The sequence below is a fragment of the Lampris incognitus genome, chromosome 20 (genome assembly GCF_029633865.1).
Source record: "Lampris incognitus isolate fLamInc1 chromosome 20, fLamInc1.hap2, whole genome shotgun sequence".
Classification (NCBI taxonomy): Eukaryota; Metazoa; Chordata; class Actinopteri; order Lampriformes; family Lampridae; genus Lampris; species Lampris incognitus.
Window position 1 is genome coordinate 31,155,537 of NC_079230.1, and position 20,321 is coordinate 31,175,857.

Here is a 20,321-nt window from a genome sequence, read left to right on the forward strand (position 1 = left end):
AGTCCCATAAATACTCTTATTTACCTCTGCTATGCATATATCACTTTCCTTTTAATATGATGTGTAGTCCCATAAATACTCTTATTTACCTCCACTATGCATATATCACTTTCCTTTTAATGTGATGTGTAGTCCCACAAATACTCTTATTTACCTCCGCTATGCATATATCACTTTCCTTTTAATATGATGTGTAGTCCCATAAATACTCTTATTTACCTCTGCTATGCATATATCACTTTCCTTTTAATATGATGTGTAGTCCCATAAATACTCTTATTTACCTCTGCTATGCATACACCACTTCCTTTTTATATGATGCATAGACCCAGACCCATAAATACTCTTATTTACCTCTGCTATGCATATATCACTTTCCTTTTAATATGATGTGTAGTCCCATAAATACTCTTATTTACCTCTGCTATGCATACACCACTTCCTTTTTATATGATGCATAGACCCAGACCCATAAATACTCTTATTTACCTCTGCTATGCATATATCACTTTCCTTTTAATATGCTGTGTAGTCCCATAAATACTCTTATTTACCTCTGCTATGCATACACTCCTTCCTTTTTATATGATGCATAGACCCAGACCCATAAATACTCTTATTTACCTCTGCTATGCATACACCACTTCCTTTTTATATTCTGCATAGACCCAGACCCATAAATACTCTTATTTACCTCTGCTATGCATACACCACTTCCTTTTTATATGATGCATAGACCCAGACCCATAAATACTCTTATTTACCTCTGCTATGCATATATCACTTTCCTTTTAATATGATGTGTAGTCCCATAAATACTCTTATTTACCTCTGCTATGCATACACCACTTCCTTTTTATATTCTGCATAGACCCAGACCCATAAATACTCTTATTTACCTCTGCTATGCATACACCACTTTCCTTTTATATGATGCATAGACCCAGACCCATAAATACTCTTATTTACCTCTGCTATGCACACACCACTTCCTTTTATATGATGCATAGACCCAGACCCATAAATACTCTTATTTGCCTCTACTATGCATACACCACTTCCTTTTATATGATGCATAGACCCAGACCCATACTCTTATTTACCTCTGCTATGCATACACCACTTTCTTTTTATATGATGCATAGACCCAGACCCATAAATACTCTTATTTACCTCTGCTATGCACACACCACTTCCTTTTTATATTCTGCATAGACCCAGACCCATAAATACTCTTATTTACCTCTGCTATGCATACACCACTTCCTTTTTATATTCTGCATAGACCCAGACCCATAAATACTCTTATTTACCTCTGCTATGCATACACCACTTTCCTTTTATATGATGCATAGACCCAGACCCATAAATACTCTTATTTACCTCTGCTATGCATACACCACTTCCTTTTTATATGATGCATAGACCCAGACCCATAAATACTCTTATTTACATCTGCTATGCATATATCACTTTCCTTTTAATATGATGTGTAGTCCCATAAATACTCTTATTTACCTCTGCTATGCATACACCACTTCCTTTTTATATGATGCATAGACCCAGACCCATAAATACTCTTATTTACATCTGCTATGCATATATCACTTTCCTTTTAATATGATGTGTAGTCCCATAAATACTCTTATTTACCTCTGCTATGCATACACCACTTCCTTTTTATATTCTGCATAGACCCAGACCCATAAATACTCTTATTTACCTCTGCTATGCATACACCACTTTCCTTTTATATGATGCATAGACCCAGACCCATAAATACTCTTATTTACCTCTGCTATGCACACACCACTTCCTTTTTATATGATGCATAGACCCAGACCCATAAATACTCTTATTTACCTCTGCTATGCACACACCACTTCCTTTTATATGATGCATAGACCCAGACCCATAAATACTCTTATTTACCTCTGCTATGCATACACCACTTTCTTTTTATGTGCATGGGTACGGCTGTCCACTCGCATGTTTATGTACTTTTTTGTGATTTATCCTTACCTTTCGTGTGTTTGTGTGTGTGTGTGTGTGTGTGTGTGTGTGTGTGTGTGTGTGTGTGTGTGTGTGTGTGTGTGTGTGTGTGTATGAAAATCTCTCTGTCCCAAGCGATGCTAAGTGTGGTAAGATCCAATGCCACAGCGCCGCTAAGAAGCCCAAAGGCACCAATGCGGTGTCCATCGACACCACTATCAAGACGGATGGTATCGAGGTGAAGTGCCGTGGCACCTACGTCTACAGCACCCAGGACGGCCAGGGGGACCTGCCAGATCCAGGCCTGGTCATGACCGGCACCAAGTGTGGCGAGGGCAAGGTCGGTGGCAGATCTGGGAGGGGGGGTTTTTATACGCGGTCTCTTCCACTACGCGGTATGACATCTTTCTGTTTGTGTTGTCACAGGTGTGCCGAGACCGCAGATGCCAAAATGCCTCTTTCACCGAGCTGGAGACTTGCATTGCACGCTGCCATGGCAACGGGGTAGATAGCTTACAAGCGCACTGGCATCCATTAACACATTCAAGCACTACTTACACACACACACACACACACACACAGAGTGGAGCACCAGACTCAGCTGAGTTAATCATTGGGCATGGCTCTCCACGCTCATTGTCCATCAGTGTACCAGTGTCCTTGAGCAGGGCAGAGCTTCTACCTTTGTCACCAAGTGTCTTGTAAAAGCCAGGAAGACAGATGGCTAGGCTACAATAGCAGCTGAAGAGATGAGGTCGTTATTGGTCTCGTACAACCCAGGTCAAGGCAGACCAGGCAGAATGGTTTATATTTATGAGCCAATAAGCAAGCTGAAAGGCAGGGTGTTTGTGGTTTAAACGCCTGTTGCGGTGAGAGGGGACTCGGGCTCCAGATTGGATTTCTGAATTGACCCTTAGGGCCCAGACACACCACACCGACTAGCGGTGACGAAGGCCGACCGTTGCGTCACCTCACGTCTGGGCCAAAAAGTCGCACTTGAACACACCGCAAACACTACAGCTGACGGCCAGCTAGCATGTACGTCCTGCACTGATTCGCTAAGCTGAACAGCCAATCAGAGTGACCTCTCTCACCGACGGGCTCCGCCCATTCAACATCGGCCGAAAAGCTGCTGACGGGTCCGACTAGTGCCGGCTAGGGTCACAGACGCTCACTGACGGCCTGACATTGGCCAACGGCCAACCATCGGCCTGGTGTGTCAGGGCCCTTAGAATTTGCTGTAGGCGTTGTGGTGTTGGTCCTTGTAGACCCATCAGTGGTATCTACCCTGCCGTCTACCTGATACGGCTCTTCTGACGTGTGTACTCAGATTCAGCGTTGGTACTGGTAACAGATTCACGACCTGTAAGCTGGAAGAACGCGGCGGTTTGAAACAGCAAGATAAACAGTCCTGCCATAAATCCCCCGCCTGACTAATGGACACCTCTGCAGACTGACCGGGGCTTTGAGAGTTTTACCAGATGTTTCATCTTGTCACGCTCTTCACACCACCTACAAATGGTTGACTACTGCACCTTTCTATACAGCTGCCACAAATGGAAAACACTGACGCCGGGATTGGAATATGATTTATGTGCTACAAGTCCATGTAGAAGTCCATATAGAAGTCCATGTAGAAGTCCATGTAGAAGTCCATATAGAAGTCCATGTAGAAGTCCATGTAGAAGTCCATGTAGAAGTCCATGTAGAAGTCCATGTAGAAGTCCATATAGAAGTCCATATAGAAGTCCATGTAGAAGTCAATATAGAAGTCCATATAGAAGTCCATGTAGAAGTCCATATAGAAGTCCATATAGAAGTCCATATAGAAGTCCATATAGAAGTCCATGTAGAAGTCCATGTAGAAGTCCATATAGAAGTCCATGTAGAAGTCCATGTAGAAGTCAATATAGAAGTCCATATAGAAGTCCATGTAGAAGTCCATATAGAAGTCCATATAGAAGTCCATGTAGAAGTCAATATAGAAGTCCATATAGAAGTCCATGTAGAAGTCCATATAGAAGTCCATATAGAAGTCCATATAGAAGTCCATATAGAAGCCCATGTAGAAGTCCATGTAGAAGTCCATATAGAAGTCCATGTAGAAGTCCATGTAGAAGTCAATATAGAAGTCCATATAGAAGTCCATGTAGAAGTCCATATAGAAGTCCATATAGAAGTCCATATAGAAGTCCATATAGAAGTCCGTGTAGAAGTCCATATAGAAGTCCATATAGAAGTCCATGTAGAAGTCCATATAGAAGTCCATATAGAAGTCCGTGTAGAAGTCCATATAGAAGTCTGTGTAGAAGTCCATATAGAAGTCCATATAGAAGTCCATGTAGAAGTCCATGTAGAAGTCAATATAGAAGTCCATATAGAAGTCCATGTAGAAGTCCATATAGAAGTCCATATAGAAGTCCATATAGAAGTCCATGTAGAAGTCCATGTAGAAGTCAATATAGAAGTCCATATAGAAGTCCATGTAGAAGTCCATATAGAAGTCCATGTAGAAGTCCATATAGAAGTCCATGTAGAAGTCCATATAGAAGTCCATATAGAAGTCCATATAGAAGCCATGGTGGGACGGATATGACTGGACGTAGTAGGCTTTCCATCAAACCAGTTTATGTGAAGTTTGTGTTTGGAATGGGAAAAGGCTGAATGAAAACACCGAATTTCGAAAATAAAATTGAAAAACAAACATGGTCAGCGGTTCGGTACTGTCAGCTGGCCACTCGTTGCCCTGGCTGTTGAGGTATGGACGGTCAGGTGACGTATGGGCCGCTGGGTTTTATTGGCTTAAACAGAGCTGATGGAAATGCAACGAATTTTATTTTCCTGCAACTAGCAAAGTTTGCATAGGGGCGTCCGGATCTTCGGTTCGAATCCCCGTGTTGCCTCCGGCTTGGTCGGGCATCCCCACAGACACAATTGGCCGTGTCTGCAGGTGGGAAGCCAGCTGTGGGTGTTTGTCCTGGTCGCTGCACTAGCGCCTCCTCTGGTCGGTTGGGGTGCCTGTTTGGGAGGGGGGAATAGCATGATCCTCCCACGTGCTACGTCCCACTGGCGAAACTCCTCACTGTCAGGTGAAAAGAAGCGGCTGGCGACTCCACATGTATGGGAGGAGACATGTGGTAGTCTGCAGCCCTCCCCGGATCAGCAGAGGGGGTGGAGCAGAGACCGGGATGGCTCAGAAGAGTGGGGTAATTGCACGGGTACAATTGGGGGGGGGGTGAATGCTTGCTTGCAATTCGCCTGACCACTGAACGGAAACAGCTTATGCTAAAAAGTGCACATAGTAGAAGTAGAGATGCAGCCCAGCCAGGCCAGATCCACGACGAGCAGGTTCAGGCCAAGCGTAGCCTCAAAGAGGTACTATGTGACTTCATAAGACGCCGTCTCTATAACCTCCACAGCTAACTAATCAACCACAGCCTTCCTGAACGCAGCGACCTCCACGGGAAAGCGGCATTCCGGTGAAAGGGATCGTGGCATGTGTCCTCCCACGGCCTTCCTAAACATCCCCAACACCGCTGAGCACCGCCGGACTCCTCTGGTGTGTGCTGTGGCTGGCAGCGTTCAGGCGCCGCAGCCTCACACGGGCATTTCACACCAGAGCGGCCCTTTAGGTCACCTCTGGGAACGGCTCTTCCATCAGCCTGAAGAGCCAGAAGAGCTGAACCATTATAAAGGACCTCCTCTCAGCCCCCCTCCATCCGTCTCCCCTAGTGTTTGTCCTTCATTTGTCCACCGCCTCGCTCTGTCAGATATGAGGCCCCAGACGGTAAATGCAGTAATTGAAATGGCTTTTAGCAGGGATTATTAAAAGGGCATTTCTTCTTCCGCCAGACTTTTGGCCGGGCCTGTCTGAGGCGCTCCCCGTCTGATGAGTTCCTTTAATTCGCGTTAGGACAGCATCACATCGCTCCTCGGGCTCTCGCGGAGTCCAGCGGGTGAGCTCGTGAACAGACGGGAGTAATCAGCGAGAGAATTACGGCGGCGTCTGCTGGACGTCCGTGACGCTTGGCGAGAGAGGCGGATGATACTCGGCGTCCTGGCGGCTCGGCAGACGGCTGATGTCCCGGGCTGGAATCCAGGTCACAGTCGTTCTTCACGTCCTACCTAATCTCGTTAAACGTCAGGAACGGCCCTCAAAGGGAACAAATCGTCAGGCGGCAGCCGAGCCAGACGGCCAGCGGCTCGTGATGCGGGGCGGTGACGTCCACAACTCCACCTGTTGCACGTCCCGTTCCTCCAACAACGTGGCGCCGTGTTCATCTCTGGGCTGGTCACCCCTCCTTGATGTGGTCGGGGCGGGCTGGCATTTTCCCCTTCATGCTGGTGTAACGGGGGCAGTCCTATGCTGTTCTGTGCTGGTCAGCCTGCTGCACGCCCGTCACTCTCATCAGTAGCTCTGCGTTGTGTTCTAGTTGGGTGGGGCCCCAGGTGTTGTGGGGGGCCCTCAGTCTCTCATCATCATCATCATCATCATGATCAAGGAAGGAGGGGGGACACACAGGACTCTATTTGGCCCACCTTGCCATTTATTTTGGTTTCAAACCCTTCGACAAACGTCCAGTCCTCCAGCGGGAGCGGTGTTTCTTACGGACGTGGGGGTCGAAGTTCAACCACTACCCGGACTTCACTCGTGTGCGTTAGAAGGAGAAACCGTCCACGGGACTCCGATGTAAGAAAGGATAAACAAGTATTTTATCCCATTTCTTACGGACGTGGGGGTCGAAGTTCAACCACTGCCCGGACTCCACTCGTGTGCGTTAGAAGGAGAAACCGTCCACGGGACTCCGATGTAAGAAAGGATAAACAAGTATTTTATCCCATTTCTTACGGACGTGGGGGTCGAAGTTCAACCACTGCCCGGACTTCACTCGTGTGCGTTGGAAGTAGAAACCGTCCACGGGACTCCGATGTAAGAAAGGATAAACAAGTATTTTATCCCACAGCTTGCAGGATCTTCTTACAGGGATACTCAAAGTTACGTTCTCCTCAACCAGCAAAACTGTCCTACGGTAAGAAACACGCGTGGCTCGGCTCGATCGCTGCTTGAGACTCCTCCCACAAAACAAAAATGGCCTCTCCCGCGTTCCCTCTTCCGTGTACCCACAAGACCTCTCTCTTAAAGCGACAGTACAAGTATATGACGGTCGTTATAAAACATACATAAAAGTAAATAATGACATAAAATAAAATGTAGTAAACACAAATAACAGCACACAGACAGGATTTGGTGATATTTCATACTCAAACAAAATAAAATAAAAACATTAATTTTAACCTGGTTACATTGGGAGTGAAATCACACGAGATGTCTGGCGAGGTTTTACGACGTTCAACAACCTGCAGCCCATTTTTGTTTCCACGTGGACGACGACGACGGTTCGGGTGAAAGCGCGCAAGACTCGTCGGTTTGCGAACAGGACCCTCGTGCGGCTGACGATCGGGTTGTCGTCCCGAAGGGAAAGGTGTGTTTCATGCTGCAAGGCTGACGTCACGAAGAGGGATGCTGCTCCTCTGGCGGCGGCTCCTCTTCCAGCAGGCTGTAGTAAACAAGCAATTACCTCGCCACACACACGCGCACACACACACACACACACACACACACACATTACACATCTCCTCTGCATGGGAGCATGGCCGTGTGTGTGTGTGTGTGTGTGTGCGTACCAGGTTTTCTGTCCTGGTGGGGACACTTGGTCCCCGGTAGGACTGACAAACCTGACACCACCTACCTCCTGGGGACATTTTATGAGTCCTCATGTCATGAGGGACAGGGTGTATTTTAGGGTTAGGACTTGGGTTTAGGGTTAAGGGTAGAATTAGGATTAGGTTCAGGTTAGGGTAAGGGTTAAGGTGTAGTTTTGATGGGGCGGCACGGTGGCGCAGCGGTTACCACGGTCACCTCACAGCAAGAAGGTCCTGGGTTCGAGCCCCGGGGTAGTCCAACCTTGGGGGTGGCCCCGGGTCGTCCTCTGTGTGGAGTTTGTATGTTCTCTCTGTGTCTGCGTGGGTTTTCTCCCACAGTCCAAAGACATGTAGGTCAGGAGACTCAAAGACCTGTAGGTCAGGTGACTCAAAGACATGTAGGTCAGGTGACTCAAAGACATGTAGGTCAGGTGACTCAAACACCTATAGGTCAGGTGACTCAAACACCTGTAGGTCAGGTGACTCAAACACCTGTAGGTCAGGTGACTCAAAGACATGTAGGTCAGGTGACTCAAAGACATGTGGGTCAGGTGACTCAAAGACATGTAGGTCAGCTGACTCAAAGACCTGTAGGTCAGGTGACTCAAAGACCTGTAGGTCAGGTGACTCAAAGACATGTAGGTCAGGTGACTCAAAGACATGTAGGTCAGGTGACTCAAAGACATGTGGGTCAGGTGACTCAAAGACATGTAGGTCAGCTGACTCAAAGACCTGTAGGTCAGGTGACTCAAAGACATGTGGGTCAGGTGACTCAAAGACATGTATGTCAGGTGACTCAAAGACATGTGGGTCAGGTGACTCAAAGACATGTAGGTCAGCTGACTCAAAGACATGTAGGTCAGGTGACTCAAAGACGTGGGTCAGGTGACTCAAAGACATGTATGTCAGGTGACTCAAACACCTGTAGGTCAGGTGACTCAAACACCTGTAGGTCAGGTGACTCAAACACATGTAGGTCAGGTGACTCAAAGACATGTGGGTCAGGTGACTCAAAGACATGTGGGTCAGGTGACTCAAAGACATGTGGGTCAGGTGACTCAAAGACCTGTAGGTCAGGTGACTCAAAGACATGTAGGTCAGGTGACTCAAAGACCTGTAGGTCAGGTGACTCAAAGACATGTAGGTCAGGTGACTCAAAGACCTGTAGGTCAGGTGACTCAAACACCTGTAGGTCAGGTGACTCAAAGACATATAGGTCAGGTGACTCAGCCGTACTAAACTGTCCCTAGGTGTGTGTGTGTGTGTGTGTGTGTGTGTGGGCCCTGTGTGGTGGCCTGGTGGCCTGTCCAGGGTGTCTCCCCGCCTGCCGCCCAATGACTGCTGGGATAGGCTGCAGCATCCCCGTGACCCTGAGAGCAGGACAAGCGGTTCAGATGATGGATGGATGGATGGATGGAGTTCTGATGGTTAAGGTTAAGGGCTAGGGAATGAATGTAGTCAATGAGGGGTCCCCACAAGCATAGGGTGACATGGTGTGTGTGTGTGTGTGTGTGTGTGTGTTCTTCCACAGGTGTGCAACAGCAATGAAAACTGCCACTGTAACCGTGGGTGGGCACCCCCCTTCTGTGAGAAGCCCGGGCTGGGTGGCAGCGTGGACAGTGGGCCTATCCAGTATGACAGTAAGCTAAGCCTCTCTTACAGACACACACACACACACACACACACACACACACACACACACACACACACACACACACACATGTTGACTTCCTGTTACATCAGTTCCTCAGAACCTGTCTTGATCCCCTCCAGGTCAGGTGGGCTTGGTCGTGGGTCTGCTCTTTGCCTTCCTGGTGCTGCTGCCCGGCGTGCTGACCGCCTTCTACTGCATCAGGATCAAGAGCTCCTATTTCCACAAGTGGCTTTCCCAAAGAGACAAGAGCAACAAGGCCAAGAGGTACTGGAGACCCGAGGGGGCTCCGGGTCTGCTCCCGGCACCCCGCAGGGCCCATGTGCTCACTCGCTCGCCCTGCAGACGCTGCAGCCCCACAAGCATTATTGCCCTCCCCCTTGGCAGAGAGAAGTAAAACCAGCCAATGAATGGGGGAGGGGGGATAGAGGGAAGGAAATGAGAAAGGAGAAGGTGGCAGATGGAGTAAAGATAAGGAAGGCGGTAGAGGAGCGCTTGAAAGCGGTGCACACTACTAGCCGGTAGAAGCTCTCAGAGGGTCCTTGCAGAGCGTCGGCGCCCCCCCACCGCGGCACCCGCCCATAACAGGGGTGAACAAAGTGTGGGTCCTCACAAACCCAGAAGCCCTGTGGTGGGCCGGGTGTCAGACCAAGCAGGAACAGCCACCGCCCCCCCCCCGGCCTCAGGGCTGTCACGCCGCCGCTGGGGCAAAAACGCTGACCTGCTACACTGACACAGAGAGGGGGCTTATGGGTAACGGCGGTGAGGCTGAAGCCCGAGGCGCCACATTAGCGCTGCTGAAGGAGGGCGGAGAGGGTGCAGCTGAAAGAATGAGAGCAGTATGGAAAACTGAGCCGGCTGGGATGATTAAAGGGAGTCTTTACTGCACCCCGCTCCACTCCCAGGAGTTCTGCTCCACTCCCAGGAGTTCTGCTCCCCTCCCAGGAGTTCTGCTCCCCTCCCATTTGTTCTGCTCCACTCCCAGCAGTTCTGCTCCCCTCCCAGCAGTTCTGCTCCCCTCCCAGCAGTTCTGCTCCCCTCCCAGCAGTTCTGCTCCACTCCCAGCAGTTCTGCTCCCCTCCCAGCAGTTCTGCTCCACTCCCAGCAGTTCTGCTCCCCTCCCAGCAGTTCTGTTCCCCTCCCAGCAGTTCTGCTCCACTTCCAGCAGTTCTGCTCCACTCCCAGCAGTTCTGTTCCACTCCCAGCAGTTCTGCTCCACTCCCAGGAGTTCTGTTCCACTCCCAGGAGTTCTGCTCCACTCCCAGGAGTTCTGCTCCCCTTCCAGCAGTTCTGTTCCACTCCCAGGAGTTCTGTTCCACTCCCAGCAGTTCTGCTCCACTCCCAGGAGTTCTGTTCCACTCCCAGCAGTTCTGCTCCACTCCCCGCAGTTCTGTTCCACTTCCAGCAGTTCTGCTCCACTCCCAGCAGTTCTGCTCCACTCCCAGCAGTTCTGCTCTACTCCCAGCAGTTCTGCTCCACCCCCAGGAGTTCTGCTCCACCCCCAGCAGTTCTGCTCTACTCCCAGCAGTTCTGCTCCACTCCCAGGAGTTCTGCTCCCCTCCCAGCAGTTCTGCTCCACTCCCAGGAGTTCTGCTCCCCTCCCAGCAGTTCTGCTCCACTCCCAGGAGTTCTGTTCCCCTCCCAGCAGTTCTGCTCCCCTCCCAACAGTTCTGCTCCACTCCCAGCAGTTCTGCTCCACTCTCAGGAGTTCTGCTCCCCTCCCAGGAGTTCTGCTCCACTCCCAGCAGTTCTGCTCCACTCCCAGCAGTTCTGCTCCACTCCCAGCAGTTCTGCTCCACTCCCAGGAGTTCTGTTCCACTCCCAGCAGTTCTGCTCCCCTCCCAGGAGTTCTGTTCCACTCCCAGCAGTTCTGCTCCACTCCCAGCAGTTCTGATCCACTCCCAGGAGTTCTGTTCCACTCCCAGCAGTTCTGCTCCACTCCCAGCAGTTCTGCTCCACTCCCAGCAGTTCTGTTCCACTCCCAGCAGTTCTGCTCCACTCCCAGGAGTTCTGTTCCACTCCCAGCAGTTCTGCTCCACTCCCAGGAGTTCTGCTCCACTCCCAGGAGTTCTGCTCCACTCCCAGCAGTTCTGCTCCACTCCCAGCACTTCTGTTCCACTCCCAGGAGTTCTGCTCCACTCCCAGCAGTTCTGCTCCACTCCCAGGAGTTCTGCTCCACTCCCAGGAGTTCTTTTCCACTCCCAGGAGTTCTGTTCCACTCCCAGCAGTTCTGCTCCACTCCCAGCAGTTGTGCTCCACTCCCAGGAGCTCTGCTCCACTCCCAGCAGTTCTGCTCCACTCCCAGGAGTTCTGCTCTACTCCCAGCAGTTCTGCTCCCCTCCCAGCAGTTCTGCTGCACTCCCAGGAGTTCTGTTCCACTCACAGCAGTTCTGTTCTACTCCCAGCAGTTCTGCTGCACTCCCAGGAGTTCTGCTCCACCCAGCTCAGCTCCGGGGTGCCGGGTGTAGCGAGTGATCGGCCCTGTCCTGCTCTGCTTTACAAATGTCTTTGTGTGTACTTGCCTGGAAGTGGAAGTATGTTTAAGAGTGTGTGCTTGTCTCTGTACCCGGGGTTGTGTTGTTGTGTTTGCCTATTGTGTGCATTAAAAAGGCCCTCTTCCGATCGCCGGTTCGATTCCCCGTGTTACTTCCGGCTTGGTCGGGCGTCCCTACAGACACAATTGGCCGTGTGTGCGGGTGGGAAGCCGGATATGGGTATGTGTCCTGGTCGCTGCACTAGCGCCTCCTGTGGTCGGTCAGGGGGGAGGGGGAACTGGGGGGAATAGCGTGATCCTCCCTCATGCTACGTCCCCCTGGTGAAACTCCTCATTGTCAGGTGAGAAGAAGCGGCTGGTGACTCCACATGTATGGGAGGAGGCATGTGGTAGTCTGCAGCCCTCTCCGGATCGCCAGAGGGGGTGGAGCAGAGACCGGGACGGCTCGGAGAGCGGGGCGATTGGCCAGGTACAATGGGGGAGAAAGTCCCCACTGTCAGCTTCCCCGTGGTCCTGGTCCTCGCCTGGTCTCAGAGCCAGACTGATGGGTCGAGGTGGCGTTCAAGCCTGCCTGGCCCACATGCAGTTCCTCACTGTGATAGACTGACGTGGCTTTATTTGTGTGCCCCCCTTTCCTGTGGCCAGGCTGGAGGGGTCTGCCGAGAACGAGAAGAATGGACACCTGAACCCCGCCTTTCACCTGAAGGTGGTGGGACCCATCAACAAAGCCAGCAGCAGCCACAAGGTGGGCAGCGGACCGCTCCGTCTGTGTGTGTCTGTGTTGGCTATTAACCTCCCTTCCTCCTGGCGTTGCTCAGAGGTTCGCCGGCTCGGACCGACCTCATGGATGTGTTGTGCAGGAGAAGCTAGTGAGCCTCCTCCACGTGGCTCCTGGGGAAGTGTATGTGTCAAAGGAAGGCCGCTCCAACCTTCCACATCTAAGCACACCCCTAGAAAGGTGTAGGTATGGTAGCGCTGGTGACTGCTGGAGAAAGAAGAGTATGACAGGCCCGGCCCAGACCCGGCCCAGACCCGGCCCAGACCCAGCCCAGACCCGGCCGGTGGTCCTGTTTCCTACTGGCTCTCGTTCCGGTTTTCATTTCCTTGTGTTTTTTATCTCCTCCTCCCTGCAGCTACCTCACACCTGCAAGGAGGTGCTGCCACTCAGGCCCGGCCCCGCCCTCAACGGCACCCAGCCAGTCAACGTTGTGCGTCCCCTAAGGCCCGCCCCCTCACCGCAGAATGGCCCGCGGGAGATCAAGGTGGCGCTCCCGCCTCTGCCGGCTAGCAAGCCCCCAGGTGCCCCGCCAAAATGCCCCCTGGCACCCCAGAAACTCACCCCACCCAAGAAACCGCTGCCCCTCAACCCAACACGGTCTCCACCGGTAAGTCCACGCACACACACACACACACACACACACACACACACACACACACACACACACACACACACACACACACACACACACACACACCATGTCAGCCTATACTTGTGGGGACCCCTCATTGACTACATTCATTCTCTAGCCCTTAACCTTAACCATCAGAACTACATGCCTAACCTGAACCCTAACCTGAACCTGGTCCTCATTCTAACCTTAACCCTTACCCTAACCTGAACCTGGTCCTCATTCTAACCTTAACCCTTACCCTAACCTGAACCTGGTCTTGCTGGACTAGCGCAGCAACCAGGCCATGGTTGGGGGCGCCTGTTCGGGGGGGAGGGGGAACTGGGGGGAATAGCGTGATCCTCCCACATGCTACGTCCCCCTGGTGAAACTCCTCACTGTCAGGTGAAAAGAAGTGGCTGGTGACTCCACATGTATGGGAGGAGGCATGTGGTAGTCTGCAGCCCTCCATGGATCAGCAGAGGGGGTGGAGCAGAGACCGGGGCGGCTCGGAAGAGTGGGGTAATTGGACGGGTACAATTGGGGTGGGATAGAAAAACCTGGTACACACTCACACACCATTACACAGGTTGTCTTTTTAGGGTGGAGTGCAAATGTTTTTGTTCAAGGTTGAGAGGCAGAAGAAATATTAATGAATGAGACATATTAATGAATGAGAGATATTGAGTGAGAGATATTAATGAATGAGAGATATTAATGAGTGAGACATATTAATGAGTGAGAGATATTAATGAATGAGAGATATTAATGAGTGAGACATATTAATGAATGAGATATATTAATGATTGAGACATATTAATGAGTAAGAGATATTAATGAATAAGAGATATTAATGAATGAGAGGTGTTAATGAGTGAGAGATATTAATGAATGAGAGATATTAATGAGTGAGAGATACTAATGAGTGAGATATATTAATGAATGAGAGATATTAATGAGTGAGAGATATTAATGAATGAGAGATATTAATGAGTGAGACATATTAATGAATGAGCGATATTAATGAGTGAGACATATTAATGAATGAGATATTAATGAATGAGACATATTAATGAATGTGAGATATTAATGAATGAGAGATATTAATGAGTGAGACATATTAATGAATGAGAAATATTAATGAATGAGACATATTAGTGAGTGAGAGATATTAATGAATGAGACATATTAATGAATGAGACATATTAATGAATGAGACATATTAATGAATAAGAGATATTAATGAATGAGACATATTAATGAATGAGACATATTAATGAGTGAGACATATTAATGAATAAGAGATATTAATGAATGAGAGATATTAATGAATGAGACATATTAATGAGTGAGACATATTAATGAGTGAGAGATATGAATGAATGAGACATATTAATGAATGAGAGATATTAATGAATGAGAGATATTAATGAATGAGAGATATTAATGAATGAGAAGGCGGTGCGTCTAAATCCCTTTGGTGTCCTGAGGTTCTCCTCTGAAAGGCGGCCATGTCTGCTCCTCTGCGGTGGCACAAGACCTTTTAACGTGGATCAGGCTTTCAGCGCTGTACGGTGTTTCATCTGTTTTGTGCCAAATCCTTGTCTTCACCTGAAGATGTGTGTGTTTGTGGTCTCACAACTGACGGGATGGTTACCGTGCAGACGGACAGGACCGACGCTGCCGTCACAGCTTTCTGTGCAGTCCGGAGGATGAGACCCCCCCCCCCCCCCCGTTAGAGAAAAACAAAACTCTCTCTTGCCCCTCTTCTCTCCCCATTAATCATCCTTTAGGAGGGGAAATCCATTAAACACATTTAAGCCCCATCGGTAGGTAGCTCTTCCTGCAATTAGCAGAGACCAGATCCTCTATGAGGTCTGACCAAGTTCCGTGCAGAGCCGGGCAGCCTGTGCTATCAAATCCACGTAGACTGACCGTTCTGACCCACAATGCAGTTTCACTTATCACACGTGTAAAAGTACAACCGTGGGGGCGTCCGGGTGGCGTGGCGGTCTAATACGCTGCCTGCCAACACGGGGAGCCGGATGTGGGTGTGTGTCCTGGTCGCTGCACTAGCACCTCCTCTGTTCGGTCGGGGCGCCTGTTCAGGGGGGGGTGGGAAGTGGGGGCAATAGCGTGATCCTCCCACGTGCTACGTCCCCCTGGTGAAACTCCTCACTGTCAGGTGAAGAGAAGCGGCTGGTGACTCCACATGTATGGGTGGAGGCATGTGGTAGTCTGCAGCCCTCCCCGGATCAGCGGAGGGGGTGGAGCAGAGACCGGGACGGCTCGGAAGAGTGGGCTAATTGGACGGGTACAGTTGGGGAGAAAAAAGGGGAAACACCCCCCCCCCCCAGAAAAAAAGAAGTACAACTGTAACGTGAAAATGTCACGTTGATACAGGAGCTGTGGGTGGCCTCAAACCAGGAAGGATGCTGTACTGAATGATAGATAGATAGATAGATAGATAGATAGATAGATAGATAGATAGATAGATAGATAGATAGATAGATAGATAGATAGATAGATAGATAGATAGATAGATAGATAGATAGATAGATAGATAGATAGATGGATGGATGGATGGATGGATGGATGGATGGATGGATGGATAGATGGATGGATGGATAGATGGATGGATGGATAGATGGATGGATGTGTTATGTGTGGCCTGGAATGAGAGAGATCCTGGCTGAGTTGTTCTACAGGGTGAGTCCCGTGTCATGAAGGCTTCGACACCTCTTAGTCAAATATCCGGTTTTGGTGGTTAAACGGGTCGCCGGTTCTGTTATGGGTTGTTTTCCCTCTTTTCACTGTCATCTCCTCCTTGTTTTGTCTGTGATTGTGTATCTTCTCAGTTGGTGTCGGTGCTGCAGCCCAGACAGTCCCCCTTCCCTCCACAGAGACCCCTTCCGCTCAGGCCGTCCAGAGGGGATCCGGCCACAGTTAGCCCACCGCGGGGTGTGTCCTCCAAGCCTGCCAGCGGTCTGCTGGTCATGATGCCGCCCGCGGTCGGCCCCAAACCGGTCGGCAAAGTCTCCGCCATGCCCCCTCTCAAAGTGCTCAGGTGGGACAACATGCACTGCAGCACACACACAAGCACAAACACAAGCACACGTATGTTAGAGAATCTGGCAACACAACACGTATCACCATACAGGGTTACAAGTCAATATACTATGGTGACACATTGTGATACTGTATAAAGGTGACACATTGTGATACTGTATAAAGGTGACACACTGTGATACAGTATAAAGGTGATACAGTATAAAGGTGATACATTGGGATACTGTATGAAGGTGATACATTGTGATACAGTATAAAGGTGACACATTGTGATACTGTATAAAGGTGTTACATTGTGATACTGTATAAAGGTGATACATTGTGATACAGTATAAAGGTGATACATTGTGATACAGCATAAAGGTGTTACATTGTGATACTGTATAAAGGTGATACATTGTGATACAGTATAAAGGTGATACATTGTGATACAGCATAAAGGTGTTACATTGTGATACAGTATAAAGGTGACACATTGTGATACAGTATAAAGGTGACACATTGTGATACAGTATAAAGGTGATACATTGTGATACAGTATAAAGGTGACACATTGTGATACAGTATAAAGGTGATACATTGTGATACAGTATCAAGGTGATACATTGTGATACAGTATAAAGGTGACACATTGTGATACAGTATAAAGGTGATACATTGTGATGCAGTATAAAGGTGATACATTGTGATACAGTATAAAGGTGATACATTGTGATGCAGTATAAAGGTGATACATCGTGATACAGTATAAAGGTGACACATTGTGATACAGTATAAAGGTGACACATTGTGATACAGTATAAAGGTGATACATTGTGATGCAGTATAAAGGTGATACATCGTGATACAGTATAAAGGTGACACATTGTGATACAGTATAAAGGTGACACATTGTGATACAGTATAAAGGTGACACATCGTGATACAGTATAAAGGTGATACATCGTGATACAGTATAAAGGTGACACATTGTGATACAGTATAAAGGTGACACATTGTGATGCAGTATAAAGGTGATACATCGTGATACAGTACAAAGGTGACACATTGTGATACAGTATAAAGGTGATACATTGTGATACAGTATAAAGGTGACACATTGTGATACAGTATAAAGGTGACACATTGTGATACAGTATAAAGGTGATACATTGTGATACAGTATAAAGGTGATACATTATGATACAGTATAAAGGTGATACATTCTGATACAGTATAAAGGTGACACATTGTGATACAGTATAAAGGTGATACATTGTAATACAGTATAAAGGTGACACATTGTGATACAGTATAAAGGTGATACATTGTAATACAGTATAAAGGTGACACATTGTGATACAGTATAAAGGTGACACATTGTGATACTGTATAAAGGTGACACATTGTGATACAGTATAAAGGTGACACATTGTGATACAGCATAAAGGTGACACATTGTGATACAGTATAAAGGTGACACATTGTGATACAGTATAAAGGTGATACAGTATAAAGGTGATACATTATGATACAGTATAAAGGTGATACATTATGATACAGTATAAAGGTGATACATTATGATACAGTATAAAGGTGATACATTGTGATACAGTATAAAGGTGACACATTGTGATACAGTATAAAGGTGACACATTGTGATACAGTATAAAGGTGACACATTGTGATACAGTATGAAGGTGACACATTGTGATACAGTATAAAGGTGACACATTGTGATACAGTATAAAGGTGACACATTGTGATACAGTATAAAGGTGACACATTGTGATACAGTATAAAGGTGATACATTGTGATGCAGTATAAAGGTGACACATTGTGATACAGTATAAAGGTGACACATTGTGATACAGTATAAAGGTGACACATCGTGATACAGTATAAAGGTGATACATTGTGATACAGTATAAAGGTGATACCTTATGATACAGTATAAAGGTGACACATCGTGATACAGTATAAAGGTGATACATTGTGATACAGTATAAAGGTGATACCTTATGATACAGTATAAAGGTGACACATTGTGATGCAGTATAAAGGTGATACATCGTGATACAGTACAAAGGTGACACATTGTGATACAGTATAAAGGTGATACATTGTGATACAGTATAAAGGTGACACATTGTGATACAGTATAAAGGTGACACATTGTGATACAGTATAAAGGTGATACATTCTGATACAGTATAAAGGTGACACATTGTGATACAGTATAAAGGTGATACATTGTAATACAGTATAAAGGTGACACATTGTGATACAGTATAAAGGTGATACATTGTAATACAGTATAAAGGTGACACATTGTGATACAGTATAAAGGTGACACATTGTGATACTGTATAAAGGTGACACATTGTGATACAGTATAAAGGTGACACATTGTGATACAGTATAAAGGTGACACATTGTGATACAGCATAAAGGTGACACATTGTGATACAGTATAAAGGTGACACATTGTGATACAGTATAACGGTGATACAGTATAAAGGTGATACATTATGATACAGTATAAAGGTGATACATTATGATACAGTATAAAGGTGATACATTATGATACAGTATAAAGGTGATACATTGTGATACAGTATAAAGGTGACACATTGTGATACAGTATAAAGGTGACACATTGTGATACAGTATGAAGGTGACACATTGTGATACAGTATAAAGGTGACACATTGTGATACAGTATAAAGGTGATACATTGTGATACAGTATAAAGGTGATACATTGTAATACAGTATAAAGGTGACACATTGTGATACTGTATAAAGGTGACACATTGTGATACAGTAGAAAGGTGACACATTGTGATACTGTATAAAGGTGACACATTATGATACAGTATAAAGGGGACACATTGTGATACAGTGTAAAGGTGATACATTGTGATACAGTATAAAGGTGACACATTGTGATACAGTATAAAGGTGATACATTGTGATACAGTATAAAGGTGATACATTGTGATACAGCATAAATGTGTTACATTGTGATACAGTATAAAGGTGATATGTTGCGATACAGTATAGAGGTGACACATTGTGATACAGTATAAAGGTGATACATTGTGATACAGTATAAAGGTGACACATTGTGATACAGTATAAAGGTGACACATTGTGATACAGTATAAAGGTGATACATTCTGATACAGTATAAAGGTGACACATTGTGATACAGTATAAAGGTGATACATTGTAATACAGTATAAAGGTGACACATTGTGATACAGTATAAAGGTGATACATTGTAATACAGTATAAAGGTGACACATTGTGATACAGTATAAAGGTGACACATTGTGATACTGTATAAAGGTGACACATTGTGATACAGTATAAAGGTGACACATTGTGATACAGTATAAAGGTGACACATTGTGATACAGCATAAAGGTGACACATTGTGATACAGTATAAAGGTGACACATTGTGATACAGTATAAAGGTGATACAGTATAAAGGTGACACATTGTGATACAGTATAAAGGTGATACATTATGATACAGTATAAAGGTGATACATTGTGATACAGTATAAAGGTGATACATTATGATACAGTATAAAGGTGACACATTGTGATACAGTATAAAGGTGACACATTGTGATACAGTATAAAGGTGATACATTGTGATACAGTATGAAGGTGATACATTATGATACTGTATAAGGTGATACATTGTGATACAGTATAAAGGTGATACATTATGATACAGTATAAAGGTGATACATTGTGATACAGTATAAAGGTGATACATTGTGATACAGTATAAAGGTGATACATTGTGATACAGTATAAAGGTGACACATTGTGATACAGTATAAAGGTGACACATTGTGATACAGTATAAAGGTGATACATTATGATACAGTATAAAGGTGATACATTATGATATACATGTCTTTTTGGGAGTAATTTGTGCCTGAAGCGGCGAAACAAGGCTCAGCAGGGCCTTTTCAATGTGGGAAAACCCTGTCAGAAAAAAAAGGTTTGTCATGTTTTTTCTGT

The 20,321-nt window shown here is 46.8% G+C and overlaps 1 protein-coding gene across 1 annotated transcript in view; it reads left to right on the plus strand.

Annotated features, from left to right (window-relative positions):
* Positions 1 to 20,321, plus strand: part of adam19a (ADAM metallopeptidase domain 19a) — a 216,032-nt gene that overhangs the window by 194,096 nt on the left and 1,615 nt on the right. Inside the window, exons 16-22 of the mRNA XM_056300048.1 lie at positions 2,128 to 2,332; positions 2,419 to 2,496; positions 9,227 to 9,335; positions 9,469 to 9,613; positions 12,486 to 12,585; positions 12,974 to 13,225; positions 16,087 to 16,295. Coding sequence (XP_056156023.1) covers positions 2,128 to 2,332; positions 2,419 to 2,496; positions 9,227 to 9,335; positions 9,469 to 9,613; positions 12,486 to 12,585; positions 12,974 to 13,225; positions 16,087 to 16,295 — 1,098 coding nt within the window. The remainder of the gene's footprint in view (positions 1 to 2,127; positions 2,333 to 2,418; positions 2,497 to 9,226; positions 9,336 to 9,468; positions 9,614 to 12,485; positions 12,586 to 12,973; positions 13,226 to 16,086; positions 16,296 to 20,321) is intronic.